At 36.5% G+C, this 20934-nt stretch overlaps 1 protein-coding gene across 3 annotated transcripts in view; it reads left to right on the top strand.

Annotated features, from left to right (window-relative positions):
• The window catches only part of Setdb2 (SET domain bifurcated histone lysine methyltransferase 2), a 38155-nt gene that overhangs the window by 1043 nt on the left and 16178 nt on the right, over positions 1 to 20934 (top strand). For 2 of the 3 annotated variants that reach the window (XM_070000168.1, XM_070000170.1), the window contains 8 exons: positions 1684 to 1730; positions 2740 to 3114; positions 8831 to 8956; positions 10438 to 10503; positions 13465 to 13561; positions 15380 to 15949; positions 18915 to 19031; positions 20248 to 20417. In XM_070000168.1, the coding sequence (XP_069856269.1) occupies positions 3099 to 3114; positions 8831 to 8956; positions 10438 to 10503; positions 13465 to 13561; positions 15380 to 15949; positions 18915 to 19031; positions 20248 to 20417 (1162 nt within the window). In that variant the 5' untranslated portion in view covers positions 1684 to 1730; positions 2740 to 3098. The remainder of the gene's footprint in view (positions 1 to 1683; positions 1731 to 2739; positions 3115 to 8830; positions 8957 to 10437; positions 10504 to 13464; positions 13562 to 15379; positions 15950 to 18914; positions 19032 to 20247; positions 20418 to 20934) is intronic. The other variant, XM_070000167.1, reaches the window with a different exon arrangement.

The raw sequence follows: 20934 nt of genomic DNA, 5'->3' as shown, positions 1-20934 counted from the left end.
ATTTTTAGACTTTTTTTTGTAAAAAAAAAAAAAAATCATAGTTATTTCTGCGATTTCCAGGACAATATTGATGGCCAACTGTGTTCTCATCCTGATGAAACCGCCTCTGATGTTTTTCATATGAAACTGTTGTTGAAACAGGAATTCATATTTGCAAACTTCAATTTTTTTTTTATTTATTTATTTTTGTCGGTTGCAGGGCTTGAACTCAAGGCCTGGACGTTGTCCCTGAGCTCTTTTACTCACGGCTCTAGCACACTGCCGCTTTGAGCCACAGCGCCACCTCTGGTTTTCTAGTTACTCTTTGAAAATAAGAGGCTCATGGACTTTCCTGCCCGGGCTGGCTGGCTGGCTTTGAACCACGATCCTCAGATCTCAGCCTCCTGAGTAGGTAGTATTAAAGCGCTGAGCCACCGCGCACGGCTTTGCAAACTTTTTAACATTCAACTTTCGAAGATATTCCTAGAACAAGCCCTGCTTAAACTCCTGCTAGACACCTTTATTTAATATTTTTACATGAGTGATTTGATGGTAATCTTACCTTCTGTGGCCTCACGTGGCTCGTTTAGCTGGGATGAAAAATGTATACTACCATACCCAATTTATGGATCGAAATGAGGGTCTCACTTCTTTGTTTCTTTCTAAACCTTCATTCTCTCAATCTCTGCCTCCTCTGGAGCTGAGATTACAGGTGTAAACTGTCATGTTGTGTGTTGGTGTGTGTTTCTGGTCAGTGAAGCCACAGCCTCAGCATGCTAGGCAAGTAGTCTACCACCAAGCTACAGTCTCACCCCTCAGGTGAAGAGTATATTTGTTAAATTAAGCTTATTTATCTGTCATTTACATCTGTGGGGTGAGTGCTGGTGGGTACAACCTAGGGACTACAAGCATGCAAAGGAAAGAAGCCTTTGCCCACTGAGCTACACCAGAAGACTTTAAAGTTTTTATATTATAATTTGTGCCTATTTTGTCCATTTCTGAGACCAATTTATTCTCTTCCTATTACAACTTTGAATTGTATATTTTCTATGCAATTTAAGTTTTACTTTATTTCAGTGATATTTTTTGTACATAGATGTTTGTAAGTATTAGGTCTTTATCGTGGATTCTCAATGGAAAGTAGTTTTCTTTGTTTCTGTTATATTTTTAATACAATTTTAAAATACTGATATTTTTTCACTTCCTTTAATTTTCAGCCTATCCATGATATTGTAATTTAGATAGATTTCTTTTTTTAAAATGATCACACCTAGTTTTTGGTTGATTGAGAATCTGTCCTTCAATGGGAAAGGTTAATGCATTGCATTCATCTTTACTCCTTTTTTTTCTTTCCCAGTCCTGGGGCTTGAACTAAGGCACTGTCCCTGAGCCTCTCTGTGCTCAAGGCTAGCACTCTACCACTTGAGCCACAGCACCACTTCTGGCCTTTCCTGTTTATGTGGTATTGAGAAAGGGAACCCAGGGCTTCATGCTTGCTAGGCAAGCACTCTACCACTAAGCCACATTCCCAACCCCCTGTATTCTAATTATTAACACATCTGTCGTGTGTGTGTGTGTGTGTGTGTGTGTGTGTGTGTGTGTGTGTGTGTGTGTGTGTGTGTGTGTGTTCGCGCGCGCACGTGTGTGCTGGTACTAGAACTTGTATTCATAGGCTTCATACTCTCCATTGTCTTTTTCACTTAGGGCTTGAGCCATACCTCAACTTCTGGCTTTTTGCTGGATAATTGGAGGTAAGAGTCTCTCAGACTTTTTTGCCCAGGCTGGCTTGGAACCGTGATCCTCAAATTTCAGCCTCCTAAGTAGCTAGTATTACCCTGTGAGCCAATGGCACCCAGCTTGCATATGGCCTTATTTCTTGTCCTTTTACCTACTTCTCTTTGTAACTTTTTTTTAGTTACTGGAGATTGAACTCAGAACTTTGTTCTTGCTAGACAAACACAATTCTTCTTAAAGTATATCCTCAGTCCTTTTGCTTTTAGTTTATTTTTTAGAAAGGGTCTCATACTTTTGCCTGGCCTGCTTCAGAGGATTCTCCTACTTCTTCTTTTCAAGTTATAAGTTCAGGAAGTGGCTCTGTGGCTCAAGCGGTAGAGTGCTTGCCTTGAGCTGAAGAGCTGAGGGACAGTGCCCAAGCCCAGAGTTCAAGCCCCACGACCGACAAAAAAAAAAAAAGATCAAGTTATAAGTTCATGCCACTGTGCCTGGCCTGAGGAAAAAAATTGTTAATGTACTTGAGTGTATGATTTATAAACCAAAGTATATTTTATAGCCAAATAATAAGAAATATGAATGACAAAAGTAAATGCAGACATAGTAATAAAAAGGTACAAAAATATATTCTAATTTCTGGATTTTGTTTTAGAATTATATGCTGAAAGGATACTAATTGCTGGCATTTATTAAGTTCTTCCAATATGTTAGGCACTATATAAATGATTAAGTCATATCCTCTGAACAACCTATAAGGCAATTAATTGATAGTAATATCCCTATTTTTAAAACTTAAGAAACAATTAAAAATGGAATATAGTTTAATAATATATTAATACTAACATGTTAAATATGGGTGCTTAGAAATAATTATTATCTTTATAATTCCTTATTTATCATAACTTGCAATTTGTACATTTTTCCAGCTCATCTGTATTCTCTTTGTAATAGTTCATATCATTTTAACAAAATCTTTTCTTGTGTATTTTGTGCTTTATAAATATGCACTACTCTTTGTTTTTCTTACAGAATATTTCATGAATTTGTGGATTCAGAAATGGAGTCGATTTTTATTTTTATAAAGACATTGGCAGTGGTGTAATACAACTATAAATGCTCATTTGATGAAGATGTATGTGCCTGTTTTGTGAATGGACTAGTGTAATTTCTGAAAGTTTTTTTATGGCACAGTTTCTATTTGAATATTCAAGTATCAAGGAATACTGGATTTAGAATGTATAATGATGGTGTATTTTCTTTGAGGACTTCCCAATTTCATAGAGACCACAGTTGGATTCCAGTTACATTCTCCAATCAAAGTGGCACATATTCAGTCTTTTGATAAACTTAATTTTGAAGAATTTTATGTTTGCCAACAACACCAAAGAATGGGAGAAAAAAATGGTAGGTTGAAGAACACATTTTTAAATTTAATATTTAAGAGTTTATAGACAACCTAAGCTAAATTGTGTATTTTCCTTGTGACTTCTGGACAAGAAGGTATTAAGGCCTTGGATAACCACCAGCTTTGACTGATTTCATAATGTATTCAATCAGTAATGTTAAATCAATAATATACTTTAAAAAATAGACTTCTTAAATTAATTTTTCTTAGTTGTTACCAAAAAATTGAGACTGGCTTTTCACTATCATTTTAATATCTACACTTAGATAATATATGTTATAATTAATGAACCTTTTTACTGGCATTTATTATGAACTAGTCCATAATTTATTCATATTACCTGTGGGGCATGTGTCTTTTCCTTTCCAGGATTCCATTCAGGATAACACATTACCTTTAATTTCACTAAGGCTGCTCTTGGCTATGATAGTGTCTCAGGCTTGTTGGTTTTATAGTTAAATATTTTGTAGACTGTCCCTCTGTTGGAATTACTGTCTGATGTTTTTCTTAGAATTAGATGGGGCGACAGATTTTGAGGAATAAAATCACAAGGGTAAAGAGCATACAAGCACACGCTGTGGCTTGATCTCTCATTGTTCATACTGGGCTTGGCCACATAGCAAGTGTAGCATTATTCAGTTTCTCCACTATCAAGTTATGCTTTTGTTACACTTCTCAAACCTGCTGTATCCTTCAGTTTTTAAGTTACATTTGTATTATCTTCAAGTAGTTGTGCAATATATTTTAATCACCCCTTCATTCTCCCTCTTCTAACTCCATCTATCCCCTTGTATATCCTTCAATATTGTTTTTGTTTTTGGAGAGAGGGTCTCACTATGTAGGAAAGTCTGGTGTTCAATTCAAAATCCTTCAGCCTCAGCTTTCTGAGTGCTGGGATTACAGATATGTGCCACTACACCTGATGCCATACTGAACTCCCTGAACCCTTTGGAAGTAAATTACTAAGTGCAGCTCTTACTCGAGAAGTGGGATTTGATGTTCACTACCACTTGGCAGCAGAATATTAATTTTTTTCTTTTGGTATTCATTATTGTTCTCTTTGTCTCTTTTTCCCAATTTATCTGTTCTGCCAATCATTTATATCAGTATGGACTCATGAATACTTATTTTATACTTGAGTTAGATTCCAGTATTACTTTGCCAGTTTAGTTACTTAAATTTTCCCAAGTTTGACCTTTGGGAATTATTTGGGTCTTATGTTCCTTTGACATAAGCAATTTAATCTATGATTAACATCTCCTATGTATATACACTCACATAAGTACATACTATAAATGATTTGCATATTTACATACATTTTTTAATAGAAGCATTTTTGGTATTCTTTTGACTGGCTTAGTTTTCTTAATTCATTTGTCAGTTATTCTTGGAATTGAACTCAAAATCTTGTACATTCTCTGCACACTTTACTACTAAGCTATACCCCTTGATGTTGGTTTCTTAATTCATCATTTCCACCACTAAGCAGTTACTCTTATTTTTTGAGTAATTTAATTATTCCACATCAGAATAAATAATAATATGCCAACATTCTGTAAAATACTTTAAATCATAGTCACTAAAATCTAGAATCAGTTTTAGCATGTTACACTAGGACTCAGTTATCTCTGATTCCAGAATATTTTAGTGCTATCAAAAGTTCCAACCATTTGCCAGTGCAGGTAGCTCACATCTTTAATCTTAAGTACTGAAGAGACTGAGATCTGAAGATCGCAATTCAAAACCAGCCTGGGCAGGAAAGTCCATGAGACTATCTCCAATTAACCACCTGAAAAACAGAAGTGGAGCTATGGCTCTCAGTGGTAGATCATTAACCTTGAGCAAAAAATCTCAGGGACAACGCCCTGGCAATTAATTAGTTCAATACCTATGACCAACCATTTAACAAAAAGTTACTTTTTTTTGTAGAAATAATGTTTTTTGTTAATTCTTTGGTGTGAGATATTTTGGCTTAAGCTCAGGGCCGCTGGCTCTGAGGAGCTTTCTTGATCATGTCTAACACTATCATTTGAGCCATACTTTCAGTCCAACCTTTTCTTCAACTTTTAAAAACATATATTATGTATTGTCACCTTTATGGTGCAGCAAAACTAATTTCTCCTAACTGCAATTTAGTACCCACCGACCAATCTTTTTCCATTTATCTCACCTCCTCTTCTGTCTCCAGTGTGAGTAACCACTATCTGCTCTCAATTTCTATGAGATCAACTCTTTTAGATTCAAATTATAAAAAAGAACATGGGATATTTGTCTTTCATGACTGACTTATTTCACTTTACATGATACCTTCCAGTTTCACCCATGTATTGCTACTAGGAATAGGATTTCATCCGTTTGTGGCTAAATAATACTCCATTGTATGTACATACATATATGCATACCATGTTTTTTTCCATTCTTATTTTTTTATATTTCAATTTTTATAAAGGTGATAGAGGTACAGTTACATAAGTCAAGTATAAAGTACATTTCTTAGCCAGGCACCAGTGGCTCATGCCTGTAATCTTAGCTACTCGGGCGGCTGAGGTCTGAGGATCATGGTTCAAAGCCAGCCTGGGCAGGAAAGTCTGTGAGAACTCTTATCTCCAACAAAACACCAGAAAATCATAAGTGGCACTGTGGGCCCAAGTATAGAGTGCTCACCTTGAGCTGAAAAGCTCATGGACAATGCCCAGGTCCAGAGTTCAAGTCCCATAATCAAAAAAAAGAAAAAAGTACATTTCTTTTTGGACAATGTCACCCCTTCCCTCACTCTCTCCCAATTTTTCCTTTCCGTCCCCACCCACAAGTTGTATAGCTCATTTTTCATCATATCTAATGAGTACCAGTGCTACATTTGTTCGCCCTTTACATACCATCTTTTTTTAAAAAACTGGTTTCATTTCAAAATCTTTTCACCTCTGATAAAGACAAATCTCTAAAATAGGGTGCTAATTTACATTCATGAAAGGAAACATGGTAATACTAACTGGTTACTTTATTTGAATAATAACTTTGCTTAAAAGCGATGATTTTTGCTGATAATTAATGAAAATTTAATTATTTTAGGGACCCTGGGAATAACTTTCATAAAAATTTTTCTCACTGAAATGATGTGGATAATTTCTGTAAAATTTTACTATTAAAGAACTATTTCAGTTATTTCTATAATTAACTTCTTTTGCCTAAGACTTGTATGTAGTAATCTCTGGCCAGCTGCCAACATGCTGACATATTCATCAACTCATCTCTAATGCAGATGTGGTCCTACACCTAATAGGCAGTACTGTAATTCCAACATGAACGAATCTTTGAACAAAGCCTGCTTTGTTAATTATGATTTCTATCCTTCCCTTGACTCTTGATACTCTCCTCTCCTGAATTTCCCTTCTAATTTGTAAGGTGTCATGGTTCCTTGTCCTTATATTCATTCATTTCTATGTTGGTGTTCTACAGAAGACTGTCTTTTTTTCTGTACATTCTCCTTAAGGACCCACACATATTTTTTGGCTTTGGCTAGTGTTTGTATGTTATTGACTCCAGAATTGGCAAATCTTATCCTGTAGCCTAGATACCCTGTTTATACAATGAGCTTCTTCCCATTTGACTTTCCCATCTATCCCTCTGCTGGCACTCTGCCACGTGAGCCAGAGTCCACTTACAGCTTTTTGGTGGCTAATTGGAAAGAAGAATATCATGGACTTATCCACCCATTACTGGCTTTAAACCATGATCCTTAGATCTCAGCCCCTCTAAGTAGCCAGATTTATAAGTGTGAACCACTGTTGCCTGGCTGTATTTGATTTTTTTTTGTGGCAAGGTGACACTGTATAGTCTAAGCTGGCATCAAACTCTGCCTTGACTTCCAGGTTCTCTGATTAAGGCATCAAGGGTGGCTTCTGTGATCTTTCAAAGAAACATGTATGTACAACATAAATAGCTTATACTTCAGTAGGCTTCCATCTAAAAAATAAATTTGATTAGTGAGGTACAGAAGCAATTTTTATCATAGGTTTTGTCTTCTTGCACTGAATTTGTTTTAGATCTTGAAAGTCTGGGCTGTGCTACAGAGAATTGTAAAAGCATGCTTTGTGTTGTGTAGTATGTGTCAGACCAGAATGTTGACCGAGAAATCGTCCCCCTCCCGAGGCCACTTAGCAGCAGTTCTAATTAGGCCTAGATCCACTTTGGGAAAGGCGATTCTCCCAGTAGGAGTTGTGACTCAGGCCTAAGCCTCTTTCCTTATGAAGATTTTGACTCTATTGTCAAACTTGGAAGTTTAGGATTTAGCTTTTGTTAAGGAAAGTATGTTTTGTAATTTTCTGGTCTTTGGCCGTTAATATTTCAAATGGCTACTCAGCGACTTTTTAAAGTGCAATTATTAATACCTCTGTGCTTAGGGCCATATTATTTAATTTCAGCTACTTTTATTTGGTCATCTTAACATTTTATAAGTTATCTTTAACATGATAAAAATTTTATCACTTCTAAACATTGTATCAATGTTTTAATTGCCTTTCTCTATTGTTTTTAGCTTCAAAGGGATTATTTCTCTAGGAAATTGCAAAGCATTAGAAATATTGGCTTCTTTATATAAGTTTATCTGTAAAAACTTCAAGTATTATTTTCCTTCATGTAATTAAAGTTAGTTACCATAAAACTTTTTTTTAAAAAAGAAATATTACTGGATATATAGTTATTTTCAGCAGTCATTAAGGTGAACTGTTCTAAAATCTACGTAGAAGTATCCTGAAGCTTTTTGTTTGATTGCTTCTAGTTTATTTGTGTGTATATGTGTGTGGCTCAGGACCTTGAGCTCCTTGTTTGGCTTTCTTGCTCATACTTGCTTTACTATTTGAGCCATGACTCCAAAGTCTGCTGCTTTGGTGATTAGAAATGGAATCTTCTAGACTTTTTTTGCCCAGCTGGCTTTGAATTGGCAATCCTCCATATCTCAGCCTTCTGAGTAGCTAATATTGGTACCCAGCTTGGTTTTATTTTGGGGGACAGAGTTTTACTAAGTAGCTCCAGCTGGCCTTGGTGTTTCAAGATCCTCTTGCCTTAACCTTTCAAGTACTGAGATCACAAGCATGCGCCATCATGCCTAATATTTCTGAAACTTTTAAACATATAAATTTTATATGTACAAATAAAATTTATATGTATAAATTATTACAACTCTAAAGGAGTAATTTTACCTTCCATGCAAGAATAATATTGAAGTTTTCAACATATTTATATTTAAGTTAGCAAAAATAAATGAGGTACTCGGATCATGTTCTTTTTTTTCTTTTTTCTTTTTTTTTTTTGTTGGTCATGGAACTTGAACTTAAGGACTAGGTGTTGTGCTTGACCTCTTTCGCTCAAGGTTAGTGCTCAACTACTTTGAGCCACAGTGCCACTTCCAGTTTTCTGTTGATTAATTGGAGATAGGAGTCTCATGAACTTTCGTGCCAGGGCTGGCTTTGAACCGTGATACTCAGATCTCAGTCTCCTAAGTAGCTAGGATTGCAAGCATGAGCCACCAGCACTTAGTTTCTTTTCTTTATAAGGAAGTATTACCAAAATCCTTTTTTCCTCAAAGAAAGTGACAGATTGATTGAACCTTAATTTTATTTAGAAACCAACTGGATTTTCTGTAACTTGTGCCCGGGTGAATTAATCTATGTCCAATCTATTTCCATTGAATTCCTAAGTTGCTCTCTTTTTTTCTAGGTGACGCAAAAGCTTTCTGGATGGAGCTAGAAGATGATGGAAAAGTGGACTTCATGTTTGAAAAAGTACAAAATGTGCTACAGTCATTAAAACAGAAGATCAAAGATAGGTCGGCTACAAATAAAGGTATAAAAGACATTAAAATCTTGGATATACTCTATATTCATTGACATGGATAATGCTGCTTCTGTTTTTGTTTTGTTTTGTTTTGTTTTTTGTGCCAGTCCTGGTGCTTTATCTCAGGGCCTAGATACTATCCTTGAGCATTTTTGCCCAAGCCTAATGATCTACCACTTGAGCCATAGCTTCATTTCTATCTTTTTTAGTGCTTAATTGGAGATAAGAGTCTCTCGGACTTTTCCTGCCTGGGCTGACTTCAAACTTTGATCCTTAGCTCTAAGCTTCCTGAGTAACTAGGATTACAGCTGTGAGCCACTGACACTTGGTTTATGAACCTAACATTGATTCTATTTTTTATTTTTTTCTAAAAAATTCAATTTATTATTCCATGTCATAAACATGGATAAATCTGATTATAAATAACAGCTACTGAACTTACTTCTTTTTACTTCAGGCTATACCTCCCCTTTCTGTTTTAGAAATAGTGCCCAGATTAGCTCAGAACTCTGCTCAAGCAATCTGACTACTTCACCCTCTGAGTGAATACCTGGGATAAGGATATTTTTTTCCTTGTCTCATACTTTTTTTCTTTTATATTTTTCATTATCTTTAAGTAGTTATGCAAAGGGGCTTCAATTTAACATTCCAGTATGTGAGTACAATATACCTTGATCAGTATCATTCATCATTCTTGTCAATCTCTCCCAGTTCCACCCATTCCCTCAGTATGGTCTTATTCTATAACATTTGTTATATGTTGGAAAATACAACAAAGAAAATACCCATTATTTAGACAATTATTCTTAAGTATGTAAAAGTCTGGAGGCTACATAGGTAGCTCTATTGTAGAATTCAGGCCTAAAATGTGTGAGGCCTTGGGTAATCCCTTCTCCCATGGCTGAGCTCCATATCTCCTCACAACCCCTCCCTCCACAACACACCCACATATGACCATGTTTTGCCTGCTTTAAACAATACTAGTTTTGTGAAAGCAAAACTAGTGTTCTGCGTGTTAATCCAAGGTTTTGGATTTTTTTCTTTTGTCTTTACCCTTTGGTTGTAGAGCATATGTCTTTAATGTGAAATCTTCCTTTAGTGTATGAGGACATACAGTTGGAAACAAAAATTTTCCCCAAACTATTGTTAGTGCTCCCTAGTGACATTTCTGTTTTATTACAGAAGTTATTACGTATATTATTATATATTTACAAAAAGAAACACTTTTCATTTTAATATTCTTTCTAAATCCTTTAGGAATCAGATTTATGTAGTTTTTGAATCCAGTTCTAGTCCTTTTAGCTTAGAAGTCCTAGAATAAATTAACCTCTGAGCCTCATTTTCTTGGTCCCTAATGCAGATTGTCATTTAAACTTCTCAGGGGAGATTGAAGATTATTAGATAAAGTGTGTAAATTGTAAATTGGAAGCTTGAATAAACCTGATAATAATTGTTTTCGTTTTATTCTTTGGGTTATTTTTTTTTAACAGAGTATATCCAAGCAATGATTCTAGTGAATGAAGCAACTATAAGTAACAATTCAACATTGGTAAAGGGTATGTACATTTCCTATACCAATTCTAGAATGTTCCATGGCATTTTCTTGCCATGGAGCAGGCTACCCTAGTAGCCAGGTTAAATATAATTTGAAATGAAATGTAAGATTTACATTGCTAAGTTATATAGTCCTCAGTTTTTTCTATTAGTTGAAAAGTCCTACCTATGTAATGTTAGGGAATGCGCTTCCCACTAGGCATTCTAGGGAAAGAATGAACAAATGTGTATATTCACAAAATCTCATGCAGAGAGTATAGATAGAAGTCTTAAGATTTTAAACCATTTTAACCTGCTTTCTGTGAAGAACACAACTAGAAAGGTATATTCTGCTATAAGATATTGGTAAAATTTTCTTTGCTAGATTTAGACCGGCCACTAAGCAAATTCAGTTTAGAAGGATTAGAGATAACACAAAAAGAAAAACCTGTTTGTTTTTCACAACACCTCTGACCAAAAAATATGGTTTTTCCATACACCAAGTAATTCTTCAGTTATCCGTGAACAACAGTGGGCTATTCCACAACTTAATTTAGTTGGCGTTTTGTTTTGTTTTGTTTTTGTTTTTTGGTTGGTTGTGGGGCTTGAACTCGGCCTGGGCGCTGTCCCTGAGCTCTTCAGCTCAAGGCGAGCACTCCACCACTTGAGCCACAGCACCACTTCTGGTTTTCTGGTGGTTAGAGATAAGAATCTCACAGAAGTTCCTGCCCAGGCTGGCTTTGAACTGTGATCCTCAGATCTCAGCCTCCTGAGTAGCTAGGATTACAGGCATGTAATGTGTGGGAATGAGACCAGCTTTCCCTGCTCACCAGTAATCACTCACTTTCCCGTGGAAGAGGGGATTTATAACAATTGGTTTGGTTTGGTTGGTTTTGGAAGATGTGTTTGTAGACAGTTATAAAGAGTTCAGAGAAAGCTAACCTTCCTGCATTTATTGCCTCAAATGCCTTCAGCTTAGGCATCTAACACACCCTTAAAGGATTACATTAATTTTAGAAAAGTCAAGCTTTTAAAATTCAGGAGATGGTACCAAGGAATTAATTTTAAGCAACATTATTATTTTTTTTTATTATTGGCCGGGAATCGAACCCGGGCCTCCCGCGTGGCTTATGTGGTGCTGGGGAATTGAACCCAGGGCCTCAGGCATGCAAGGCAAGCGCTCTACCACTGAGCCACTTTCCCAGCCCAACATTATTTTTTTTATATACTTTCATGAAACAACTTACTTTCCACTGAAAAGTAAGTTGTGTTTTTCTTTTGAAGTCACCAAAAGTAATAATTTTATTTTTTTAATATAATTTTAATAGTTTGTTCACCTGCAGTGTAGTGAATTTACCAAAATAGAAGTGTATATTTTTGCCAATAGTAGAGAAATGTTTTGAATAATTTTTTTTCTTTTTTTTTTGGGTCCGGTCGTGGGGCCTGAACTCTGGGCCTGGGCACTGTCCCTCAGCTCTTCAGCTTAAGGCTAATGCTCTACCACTTGAGCCACAGCACCACTTCCGGCTTTTTTCTTTTTTTGCTTATGTGGTGCTGAGGAATCAAACCCAGGGCCTCATGCATGCAAGGCAAGCACTCTACCACTGAGCCACCTTCCCAGCCCCTGTTTTGAATAATTAAGAGAGGTAATTGACAGTTTTAGCAATAAAGTTTCATACTTCCATTATTTTCAAATGAATATTTCAGATGAGAGAAACACAAGGACTTGATGTGGAGCCTTTGAGGGATCCAGCCTGGGCTCTCCAGAACACTGATCAAACCACTAGTTACTTTTAAGTTTTCTTGATTAAACTGTAAAAACAATCAGTGTCCCCATACAATATCTAATCACCCTTGATATCTGATTGGGTGTCTCATCTACCAGTCTCCATGTAATGTTTGATCATGGTGGCCAGTCTTCAGCAAGAATCTAGTTTGCTCAGTTTCTCCAGAATCCTCCTTTGCCTGGATGTTTCTTCTTAGATTTTTTTGTGTAGTCATTCCACTGTGCTCCTTGGCTATACATTCCTACTAGCCCATGCTATTGGAATTGAGCCTGTCTCCATTCCTTACTGGAAAATCCTATAGCAATACTCCTTATACCTGTCATAGGGGTCCTTAATGTCTGCCTTACCTGCTTTAATAGGTATCATTGGATTAATTTTTTGAACAGCAAGACAATAAGGATCAAATTATCTTTTAAGTTATTTTAATGCATTGGGAAAAACAAAAACGTTTCTAGCTATAATTTATAACTTTTTCATTAAACATAAAGCTTATAGATACATTGAAGGGTAAGAGTAGATGAACTATAAAAACAATTAAGAAGTATTGTCCACCATTTACATGCCACTCGGTTCTATCCCCAACACCACAAAAGAAATGAAGAAGTAGCAGAAGAAAGTGACATGTCATGCATGGTGCTCTGCAAATATAGTCGTACTTCTACTCAGAAGAATGAGACAGGAGTATCACTTGAGCTCAGGAGTTTGAGGCCAGCCTGGGCAACATAGTAAGAAAAAAAGAAGAAAGAATAATTAGGTGTAAAAAAAGGAACTATGAGAGCCGGCCGGTGGCTCACGCCTGTAATCCTAGCTACTCAGGAGACTGAGATCTGAAGATCACAGTTCAAAGCAGCTCGGGCAGGAGTCTGTGAAACTCTTATCTCCAATAAACACCAGAAAACCGGAAGTGGTGCTAGTTCAAGTGGTAGAGTGCTAGCCTTGAGCTGAAGAGGTGAGGGCTAGTGCTCAGGCCCAGAGTTCAAGCCCCATGACCAACAACAACAAAAAAAGGAAATATGAGAATACAAATAGAGAGGTAGCCAAATAGCTTAAACCCCATTATCCTAAAATAGTTATATTAAGAAAACAAAAGATATATGAACTTTGCAATTTTGTTATATTATCCTTGGAAAGCTATGTTATTTTTCTGTGAAATATTTTTAACTTGGCATACTTGTTTGTCAAATTTTTTTCATGTAGATTATAAGCATATGATTAAAAATGAAAAGGAAAACAAATCAAATGTATTTCCTTCTACATCATATGAGAACTCCTTTACAGAAGACAGTATACTTCAGTAAGTATATACGTTATGTTTATGAATGCTATTGCTCCTAAAAGAGATGTATTCAAATCATCCACTCATTCAAATCATTTGATGTTAGATAAAATATATAAAAATCTCTTTCCATTAAAAATGCTTTAAAAAATTGTAAATTTCAGTATTTATGTAGGATACAGTTACCTGGCTTCCTTAATAAGTTATTTACTTATTGTCTCATGGTAATCCAGTCTTTTTATGATTTAACTGTTGATCTTTGTTCATTTTATTAGTACACTGAGTCCTTCCTCTACATAAAAAATTGTACAAGAGGAAAATCTGGTACTTTGTCTTTTTAGTTGTTTTTGTTTTTGTTTTTGGTCCAGTCGTGGGGCCTGAACTCTGAGCCTGGGTGCTGTCTCTCAGCTCTTCAGCTCAAGGCTAGCGCTCTACCACTTGAGCCACAGCGCCACTTCTGGCTTTTTTCTTTTTGCTTATGTGGTGCTGAGGAATCGAACCCAGGGCCTCAGGCATGCAAGGCAAGCGCTCTACCACTGAGCCAAAGTCTGTCTCACACTTTCAAGTACTAATTAAGGGGAAATTCATGAAATTACTTTCTGCTGGGACAAAGATTGTTGTTGCCCACAAAATCAAAACCATATTTCTGTGTGTCCCCGTAACATTCCCAGAGATGTATAGACAGATAAACAAGACAAAGAGAAAAGAAAACAAAAACAGCAAAAAAAGAAAAACCCTATTGTTTTCATTTCCTGGAGTTCATTTCGATAAGTATTATTTTGTATGATCAGATGCACTTAGGCCTTGTGCCTCTCTATTGCTCTCCTAAGAGTATCCTTTTGTCTGTGTATGAATGCCTAGAGACCTGTATAATTTATTATGTCTTGGTATTTTAGATCTAGCTTATGAGAGAATTCATATGCCATATGAGAGAATTCATATGAGAGAATTCATATGCCATTTGTATTTCTGAACTTGGCTTACCTCAATTAACATGATTTCTTTGAGGTCCATCCATTTCCCTACAAATGACATAATATTATTTTCTAACAGAAGTATAAAATTTCATTGTGTGTAGGTACCACTTTTTTTTTTTTGATTCACTCATTTATTATGGGGCATCTGGGCTGTTTCCACAACTTGGCTATTGTGAATAGTGCATAGTGAACATGGATGTACAAGTGTCTTTATGGTATCCTGGCTTGTGATGCTCTGGGTAGATGCCCAGGAATGGTATGGCTGATTATTTTGTAAATGGAGCTTAGTGAACTTTTCTGCCTGGGCTGGCCTCATCTCCAGATCTCAGCCTCTTGCATAAATAGAATTACAGGTATGAACCTGGCTAAAATTTAGTAAGATTTAAAATTCTTTTTTTGGGGGGGGGCCACACTAGCCACATTTAAAAAGTATTTCATAGCTACATATGGCTAGTAACTCTTTTGGACAGCACAGATAGAGGTCATTTCCACCTACAGAGAAAATCCTGCTAGTGCTGCATTATATAGTGAATGTTAAAAAAAAATCTCTACACTACCTCTATTTTAATATGTAGTAGACACCAAAAGTAAAAAAAACAAAACAAAAACAAACCACATTCTTCAGGGAAATTTAAAAGCTTAGTTCCAAAACACAAGGAACATTTATTATGGTTTCCCAGAGTTTGCCGAAAGTATTTATAATCTTTAAATGGCTGCATACTAAAATATTTATTTCAGAATCAGGCTAATCTTATTCAAAAAGATAGTAGTAACTAACACCTACCTTAGTATACAGTGTTTCTGAATACATAAATTGAACTGCAAATTTGAGATATTAATAAACAATTTATATCAACAGATCTTCTGAAAAGCAGGAAGTTTTCCCTGTGGAACATATAGTTGTAAGCCCTGGAGAAAAAGAAAAAGAATCATCTTTGAAATTATCTTACAAAATTCATGACTGTTCTGGTGCTTGTCTGATCAAAATGCCGGCAACCTTCAAGGGAGAAAACCCTCTACAGCTGCCAATTAAGTGTCACTTCCAAAGACGACATGCTAAGACAAACTCTCATTCTTCTGCACTCCATGTGAGTTACAAAACTCCTTGTGGAAAGAGTCTACGAAACATGGAGGAAGTCTTTCATTACCTGCTTGAAACAGAGTGCAACTTTTTATTTACAGACAATTTTTCTTTTAATACCTATGTACAATTGACTCGGAATCACCCCCGGGAAGCAGTTGTTATTTCTGATGCAGATATTAGTAATGGTGTGGAATCAGTGCCTGTTTCTTTCTGTAATGAAATTGACAGTAGACAACTTCCACAGTTTAAGTACAGAAAGACTGTGTGGCCACGAGCATGTTATCTAAACAACTTTTCCAACATGTTTACTGATTCATGTGACTGTTCTGAGGGCTGCATAGACATGTGAGTAGAAAAAAATAGGACATTTAACAAAAATTGAATGTAGAGACTACTTGTCGGGAAGTTCTGTGTACTAAAAATTTGTCTGTCTAAAACATTCACAAAGAATCTAAATTGGGTTTGTTCAGGTACCCAGTGGATGTCTAAAACCCTGTATAGGGTGGTCTCTATCTAAACTATGCTTTTCCAGTCTCCCATGCAGTATTGCTACATGGCACCAGAGTTAATGTGTTCTTCCACATTGTACCTCCTCTATATCACTGCTCTTGCACTTTGGAGCCATTAGTAAGTAAAATAAGAGGATTAACACAAGCACTGCAGTACCACAGCATGTGATCTAATAATGCAGGTGGCTACTCAGTGACTAATGGGTGGGTAGTATAGAGTAGACAAAGGAATGATCCACATGGCAGGGGCCATAGAGTGGACAATGGACATTTCACCCCACTGCTCAGGGCAGCATATAATTCAAAACTGTTATGTATTATGTCTTCCTAGAATTTTCTATTTAATATTTTTATATCATATTTGCCATCAGAAATTGAAGTCACTACTAAGGGAGGAATGTGTGGTATAGGTAATAGTTTCCACCATCTTCTCAGGGTATGAAGTGAGAAATAGAAAGCTGCTATTACCTGAGTTTGGCTCAATTTCGCTCTCATTACCCTCTTACGCACAAGATTGTAGAATTAGATGCAAAGCAATGAGAAAGTACGCAACGTGGGGGTAGATACAAGAGAAAACCCCACACACCGTGTAAAGGTTGCCAAAAGGAGACCACCCTGTGTTCAGGCAGAACAGAGTTTATATGAGAGAGCCAAACCGCTGGTTGGCACTCTAGGGTATAGCATGAACTAGTGGTGGTGAGAGATTATATAGGGAAGGGGAGAAGGAGGTGTGATAGTAGCGGAAGAGGAGGTGACCTCAGAGCCTGGGGAGAGCCCCCTACTGACCCACAGTTGTGAGGTAACCAGGCAGTTACAGGTACTGGGCAGAACTTCTAGGGAGGCCCACATGCAGTATGCAAGGAGAGAGAACAAAGGGGAAGAGGTCTACATGCAGTTTCACATGGAGAGAAAACAAAGGGAAGGAGCCATTTCTCTGGGTGTACCTAACATGAAGAAGGTATGATTTCAATCAAATGTAACTTATTAAAAATGTTTAGGATCAGACTGAAGGTATGGCTCAAATTTTACAGTGTCAGCTGAGACCAATGCAAGACAAATGGAATTTCCTGGTCCTGAGTTCAAGGCCTGATACCAGCACAAAATAAAACTATCTAGAACCTTGGAAGCAGTCTGAGCCTCAGTAAATTGGAAGACTTTATATCTGAGTCATCAAGAGACAAATATAGAATGAAATTTAAAGGGAATTTAAAATAGATTTGAGGCTGAGAGTGGTGGTATAAGCCTCAGGCTTCAAGGTTGTGGATATAGGAAGATCATGGCCCGTGGCTGGTCCTAGACAAAAGCAAAAGAATCAGAACTTTACTGTAAAATGGCTAAAGGACAAAGGGTTGAGATGTAGTTCAAGTTGTAAGGCTCTGAATTCAAAGCCCATATACTAAAATAAAATTAAATAGATACATTTAAAATGTCAAAAAAAAAAAAAACCCTGGGACATAGCTCAATAATAGAACAGTTGCCTAGCACAAACGAGACCTTAGATTCAAAGAGATGAAATACTATATCCATGAAATAAAAAGATTATTAAAAAAATCTGATAGACATTAAAATGAATCTTGGAAATAAAGAAAACATAGTGATTGGTTATAAAAAAATCTAAATATATAAACTAAATAAATAGTAGGGCTGGTTATAACTGAAGAATTAAACATCTAAAGGCAGAACTCACACAAACATACACTTGCATGAAAGTTTTCCATAATTGAAGAATGCCAGGTTTCTTCACATTGAAAAGGCCTGTTCTCTACATATATTACGATTTGGCTTTTAAAATATTTAAAGAGTAATCTCAAAAACAGAAAATAGAGCCAGGCACTGGTGGTTCACACCTGTAATCCTAGCTTCTCAGAAAGCTGGGACTTGAGGGTCGCAGTTCAAAGCCAGCAAGGGCAGGAAAATCCATGAGACTCTTATCTCCAGTTACAGAAGTAGTGCTGTGGCTCAAACTGGTAGAGCACTAGTTTTGAGAAAAAGAGCTCTCAGTGACAGTGCCCAGGCCCCAAGTTCAAGCCCACAAGCAACTAAAAAGTAAAATAAACCACATAGATTGGCAACACTTTTTATCCAAAATAAGAAAAAACTGGCATGCTAGTTTGCAGTGTCACTAAAACGGCAGCTGGCACTCTGCCATACAGTGTATGTATAAATAATATGGAAGATACATAGCACATGCAGGAAAAACTGAAAAGTCACATAGTTCAACAAAAGGAAGACTATGGTTCAAAGATTTTAATCACCGTACTAATAATCACATATCTAATCCATACCTGGAGTATTAAAATTCCTTCCTGTCTTTAAGGTAGGAGTCCCTATCAGGTTAATCATCTATATGGTTAGAGGAGGAAAATACATAGATTCACTTGTGTGATTTAAGTGCCTTTCAACGCTATGAAGAAAAAAAAAGTTTATCATCAGTCTGTAATGTTTTTGTGTCATGGATTAGAAAGAAACCTCAGGACATTTTCAAAACCATGTCTTAAATTTGAACTAGAAGAACATTCATCAGTAAGCTAATGAGTAAGAAATGAAACGTACCCATTTTGAAAAGCTTAAGAAAGTCCATATAGTTAAGTATTTATTTCATTCATGATTAGAAGCAAGTTACAGTTACTAGATAGTATTTTTGTACCTTTTGTTGATGGTACCTTTTAAAGAAAGCTCCATAAGTCCTGTGAACCAAACAACTGTTGTAAATATAATTGCAACAATTATGCTTGCACCCTCCTTTAACTTAGTGCTTTTTTTTTTTTTTTTTTGACTTCTCAACATTGACTGCCTTTTAGAACAAAATGTGCATGTCTTCAACTGACTTCAAGGAATGCCAAAACATGTCTCTTGTCAAGGGATAGAATAAGTACTGGATATAAATATAAAAGACTACAGAGGCAAATACCTACTGGGTAAGAAACCTTGAGGATTTGGTGCAGGGTATTGGTATCTGTGAAGGTGGGTATGTTTTTATTGTAGTCTGTAGTCTGTTTAAAATATGTTTAACTCTGTTTCTAGTTCTGAAAATCTTTTTTGTTGTTTGGTGGGTTTTTTGTTGTTGTTTTTGGTTTTTGTTGTTTTTGGTGCTGGTCTTGAGGCTGGTTACCATCCCTGAGCATTTTTGCCCAAGGCTAGTGCTACTACTTGTGCTCCTACTTCTGGCTTTTTTAATACTCGAGTCTCAGGGACTTTCCTGCCAGTCTGACTTTGAACTCTCATCCTCAGATCTCAGCCTTCTGAGTATCTAGGATTATAAGTGTAAGCCACCAGCATCCAGATAATACTGAAAATCTTTTATGAAATATCTAATGCTATATACATACATATCAATATGCATGTATGTATACATGCACATATATGTATGTATGTATAAATAAGTATATGTATGTCTATAGTTATATGTGTATATAGCTATAGATGTATGCATAGCTATTGATGCATACATGAGGTAACCTATATATTTGGTAACTTCTGTATATTCTTGGAATATACACACATTACACAAAATATATTCAAACTCTTAGCCTGCTTTAAGCCTGGCTCTTACCTGTCTTAAGGTCAGCCTATTTTGAATAGCCGTTTTCCCTTTAAGAAATTTGCTGAAGTGGTGCTGTGGCTCTCTTGAGCTAGCCTTGAGCTGAAGAGCTCAGGGACAGCAAGCACCCAGGCCCAGAGTTCAAGCCCCACAACCAACAAAAAAAAATTTGCTAGCCACCAGGAATGGTGGCTGAGGCTAAAGTACCTTTGAGTTTAAGATCAACCTGGGCTGCATTGTGAGAATTTATCTCAAAAAATTTTATATATATATATAAAATGTGTGTGTAACTGATAATTGCTCCTAGCTATTAGCAAATAACATTATTAGAAACAGAAGTTTTCCTTCTAGATAACTCCCCTTAATCATTTTTAGACATTTTAATAGAGTTGACATTTAGTATATACCAGGCATAGTAAATATCTGTGTGTAATATATTTTGTAAATAAGATTCCATTTTATTCCGCTGGCCTAGGAAATCCAGCCCTAAGAACTTTCATACTTAGTTTTCTTTCCTCAGTTTATCAATTTAGTAGCAATATAAACTTCTTGTTTTGTGTGTGATAGTTTTTCTCTTATACTTTTTATTACAGCATTTACGAATGCAACCTGTTATGCAAATGTAATCGACAAATATGTCAAAACCGAGTTGTCCAACATGGTCCTCGAGTGAGGCTACAGGTATTCAGGACTGAGAAGAAGGGATGGGGAGTACGATGCCTTGATGACCTTGACAGAGGAACATTTATTTGCATTTATTCAGGTAAAGCAAAGGATTATTAACTAAATATTTTTCAGCAGAAACTGCTTTTTGTTGTTAATGGTGGTAGGTGGTGGTAGTTGTGGGGCTTGAACTCAGGGCTTGGGTGCTGTCCTGAGCCTCTTTATGGTCAAAACCAGCACTCTACTAACTGATCCACAGTACCACTTCAGGTTTTTGAGTGTTAATTGGAGTTAAGAGTCTTATGAGGACTTTACTTCCCCGGGCTGGCTTCGAACCGCAATCCTCAGATATCAGCCTCCTGAGTAGCTAGGATTACAAGCATGAGCTACCAGTGCCCAGCTTAGTGAAGACTATTGAGATCTGAAAGCCAGGTAAGGAGAAACAGCATCTACAAAGAGTATTGGAAGAGGAAGTGACTAGAACATGAGCCTCTAAAGGGATAAGATGCCGTAGGAGATACCAGATGTTTCATTAAAGAAAGCCTTAGGGTGAAAATGTAGGTTATTGCATGAAGGCTGTTACATGCAAGGTATATCTGTCTCTATGGCTGCATGTG

The sequence above is a fragment of the Dipodomys merriami genome, unplaced genomic scaffold, assembly GCF_024711535.1.
Source record: "Dipodomys merriami isolate MVZ:Mamm:240054 unplaced genomic scaffold, mDipMer1.0.p SCAF_56, whole genome shotgun sequence".
NCBI lineage: Eukaryota > Metazoa > Chordata > Mammalia > Rodentia > Heteromyidae > Dipodomys > Dipodomys merriami.
The sequence above is the reverse complement of the archived record's forward strand: the minus strand, read 5'-3'. Positions and strand labels throughout refer to the sequence as shown.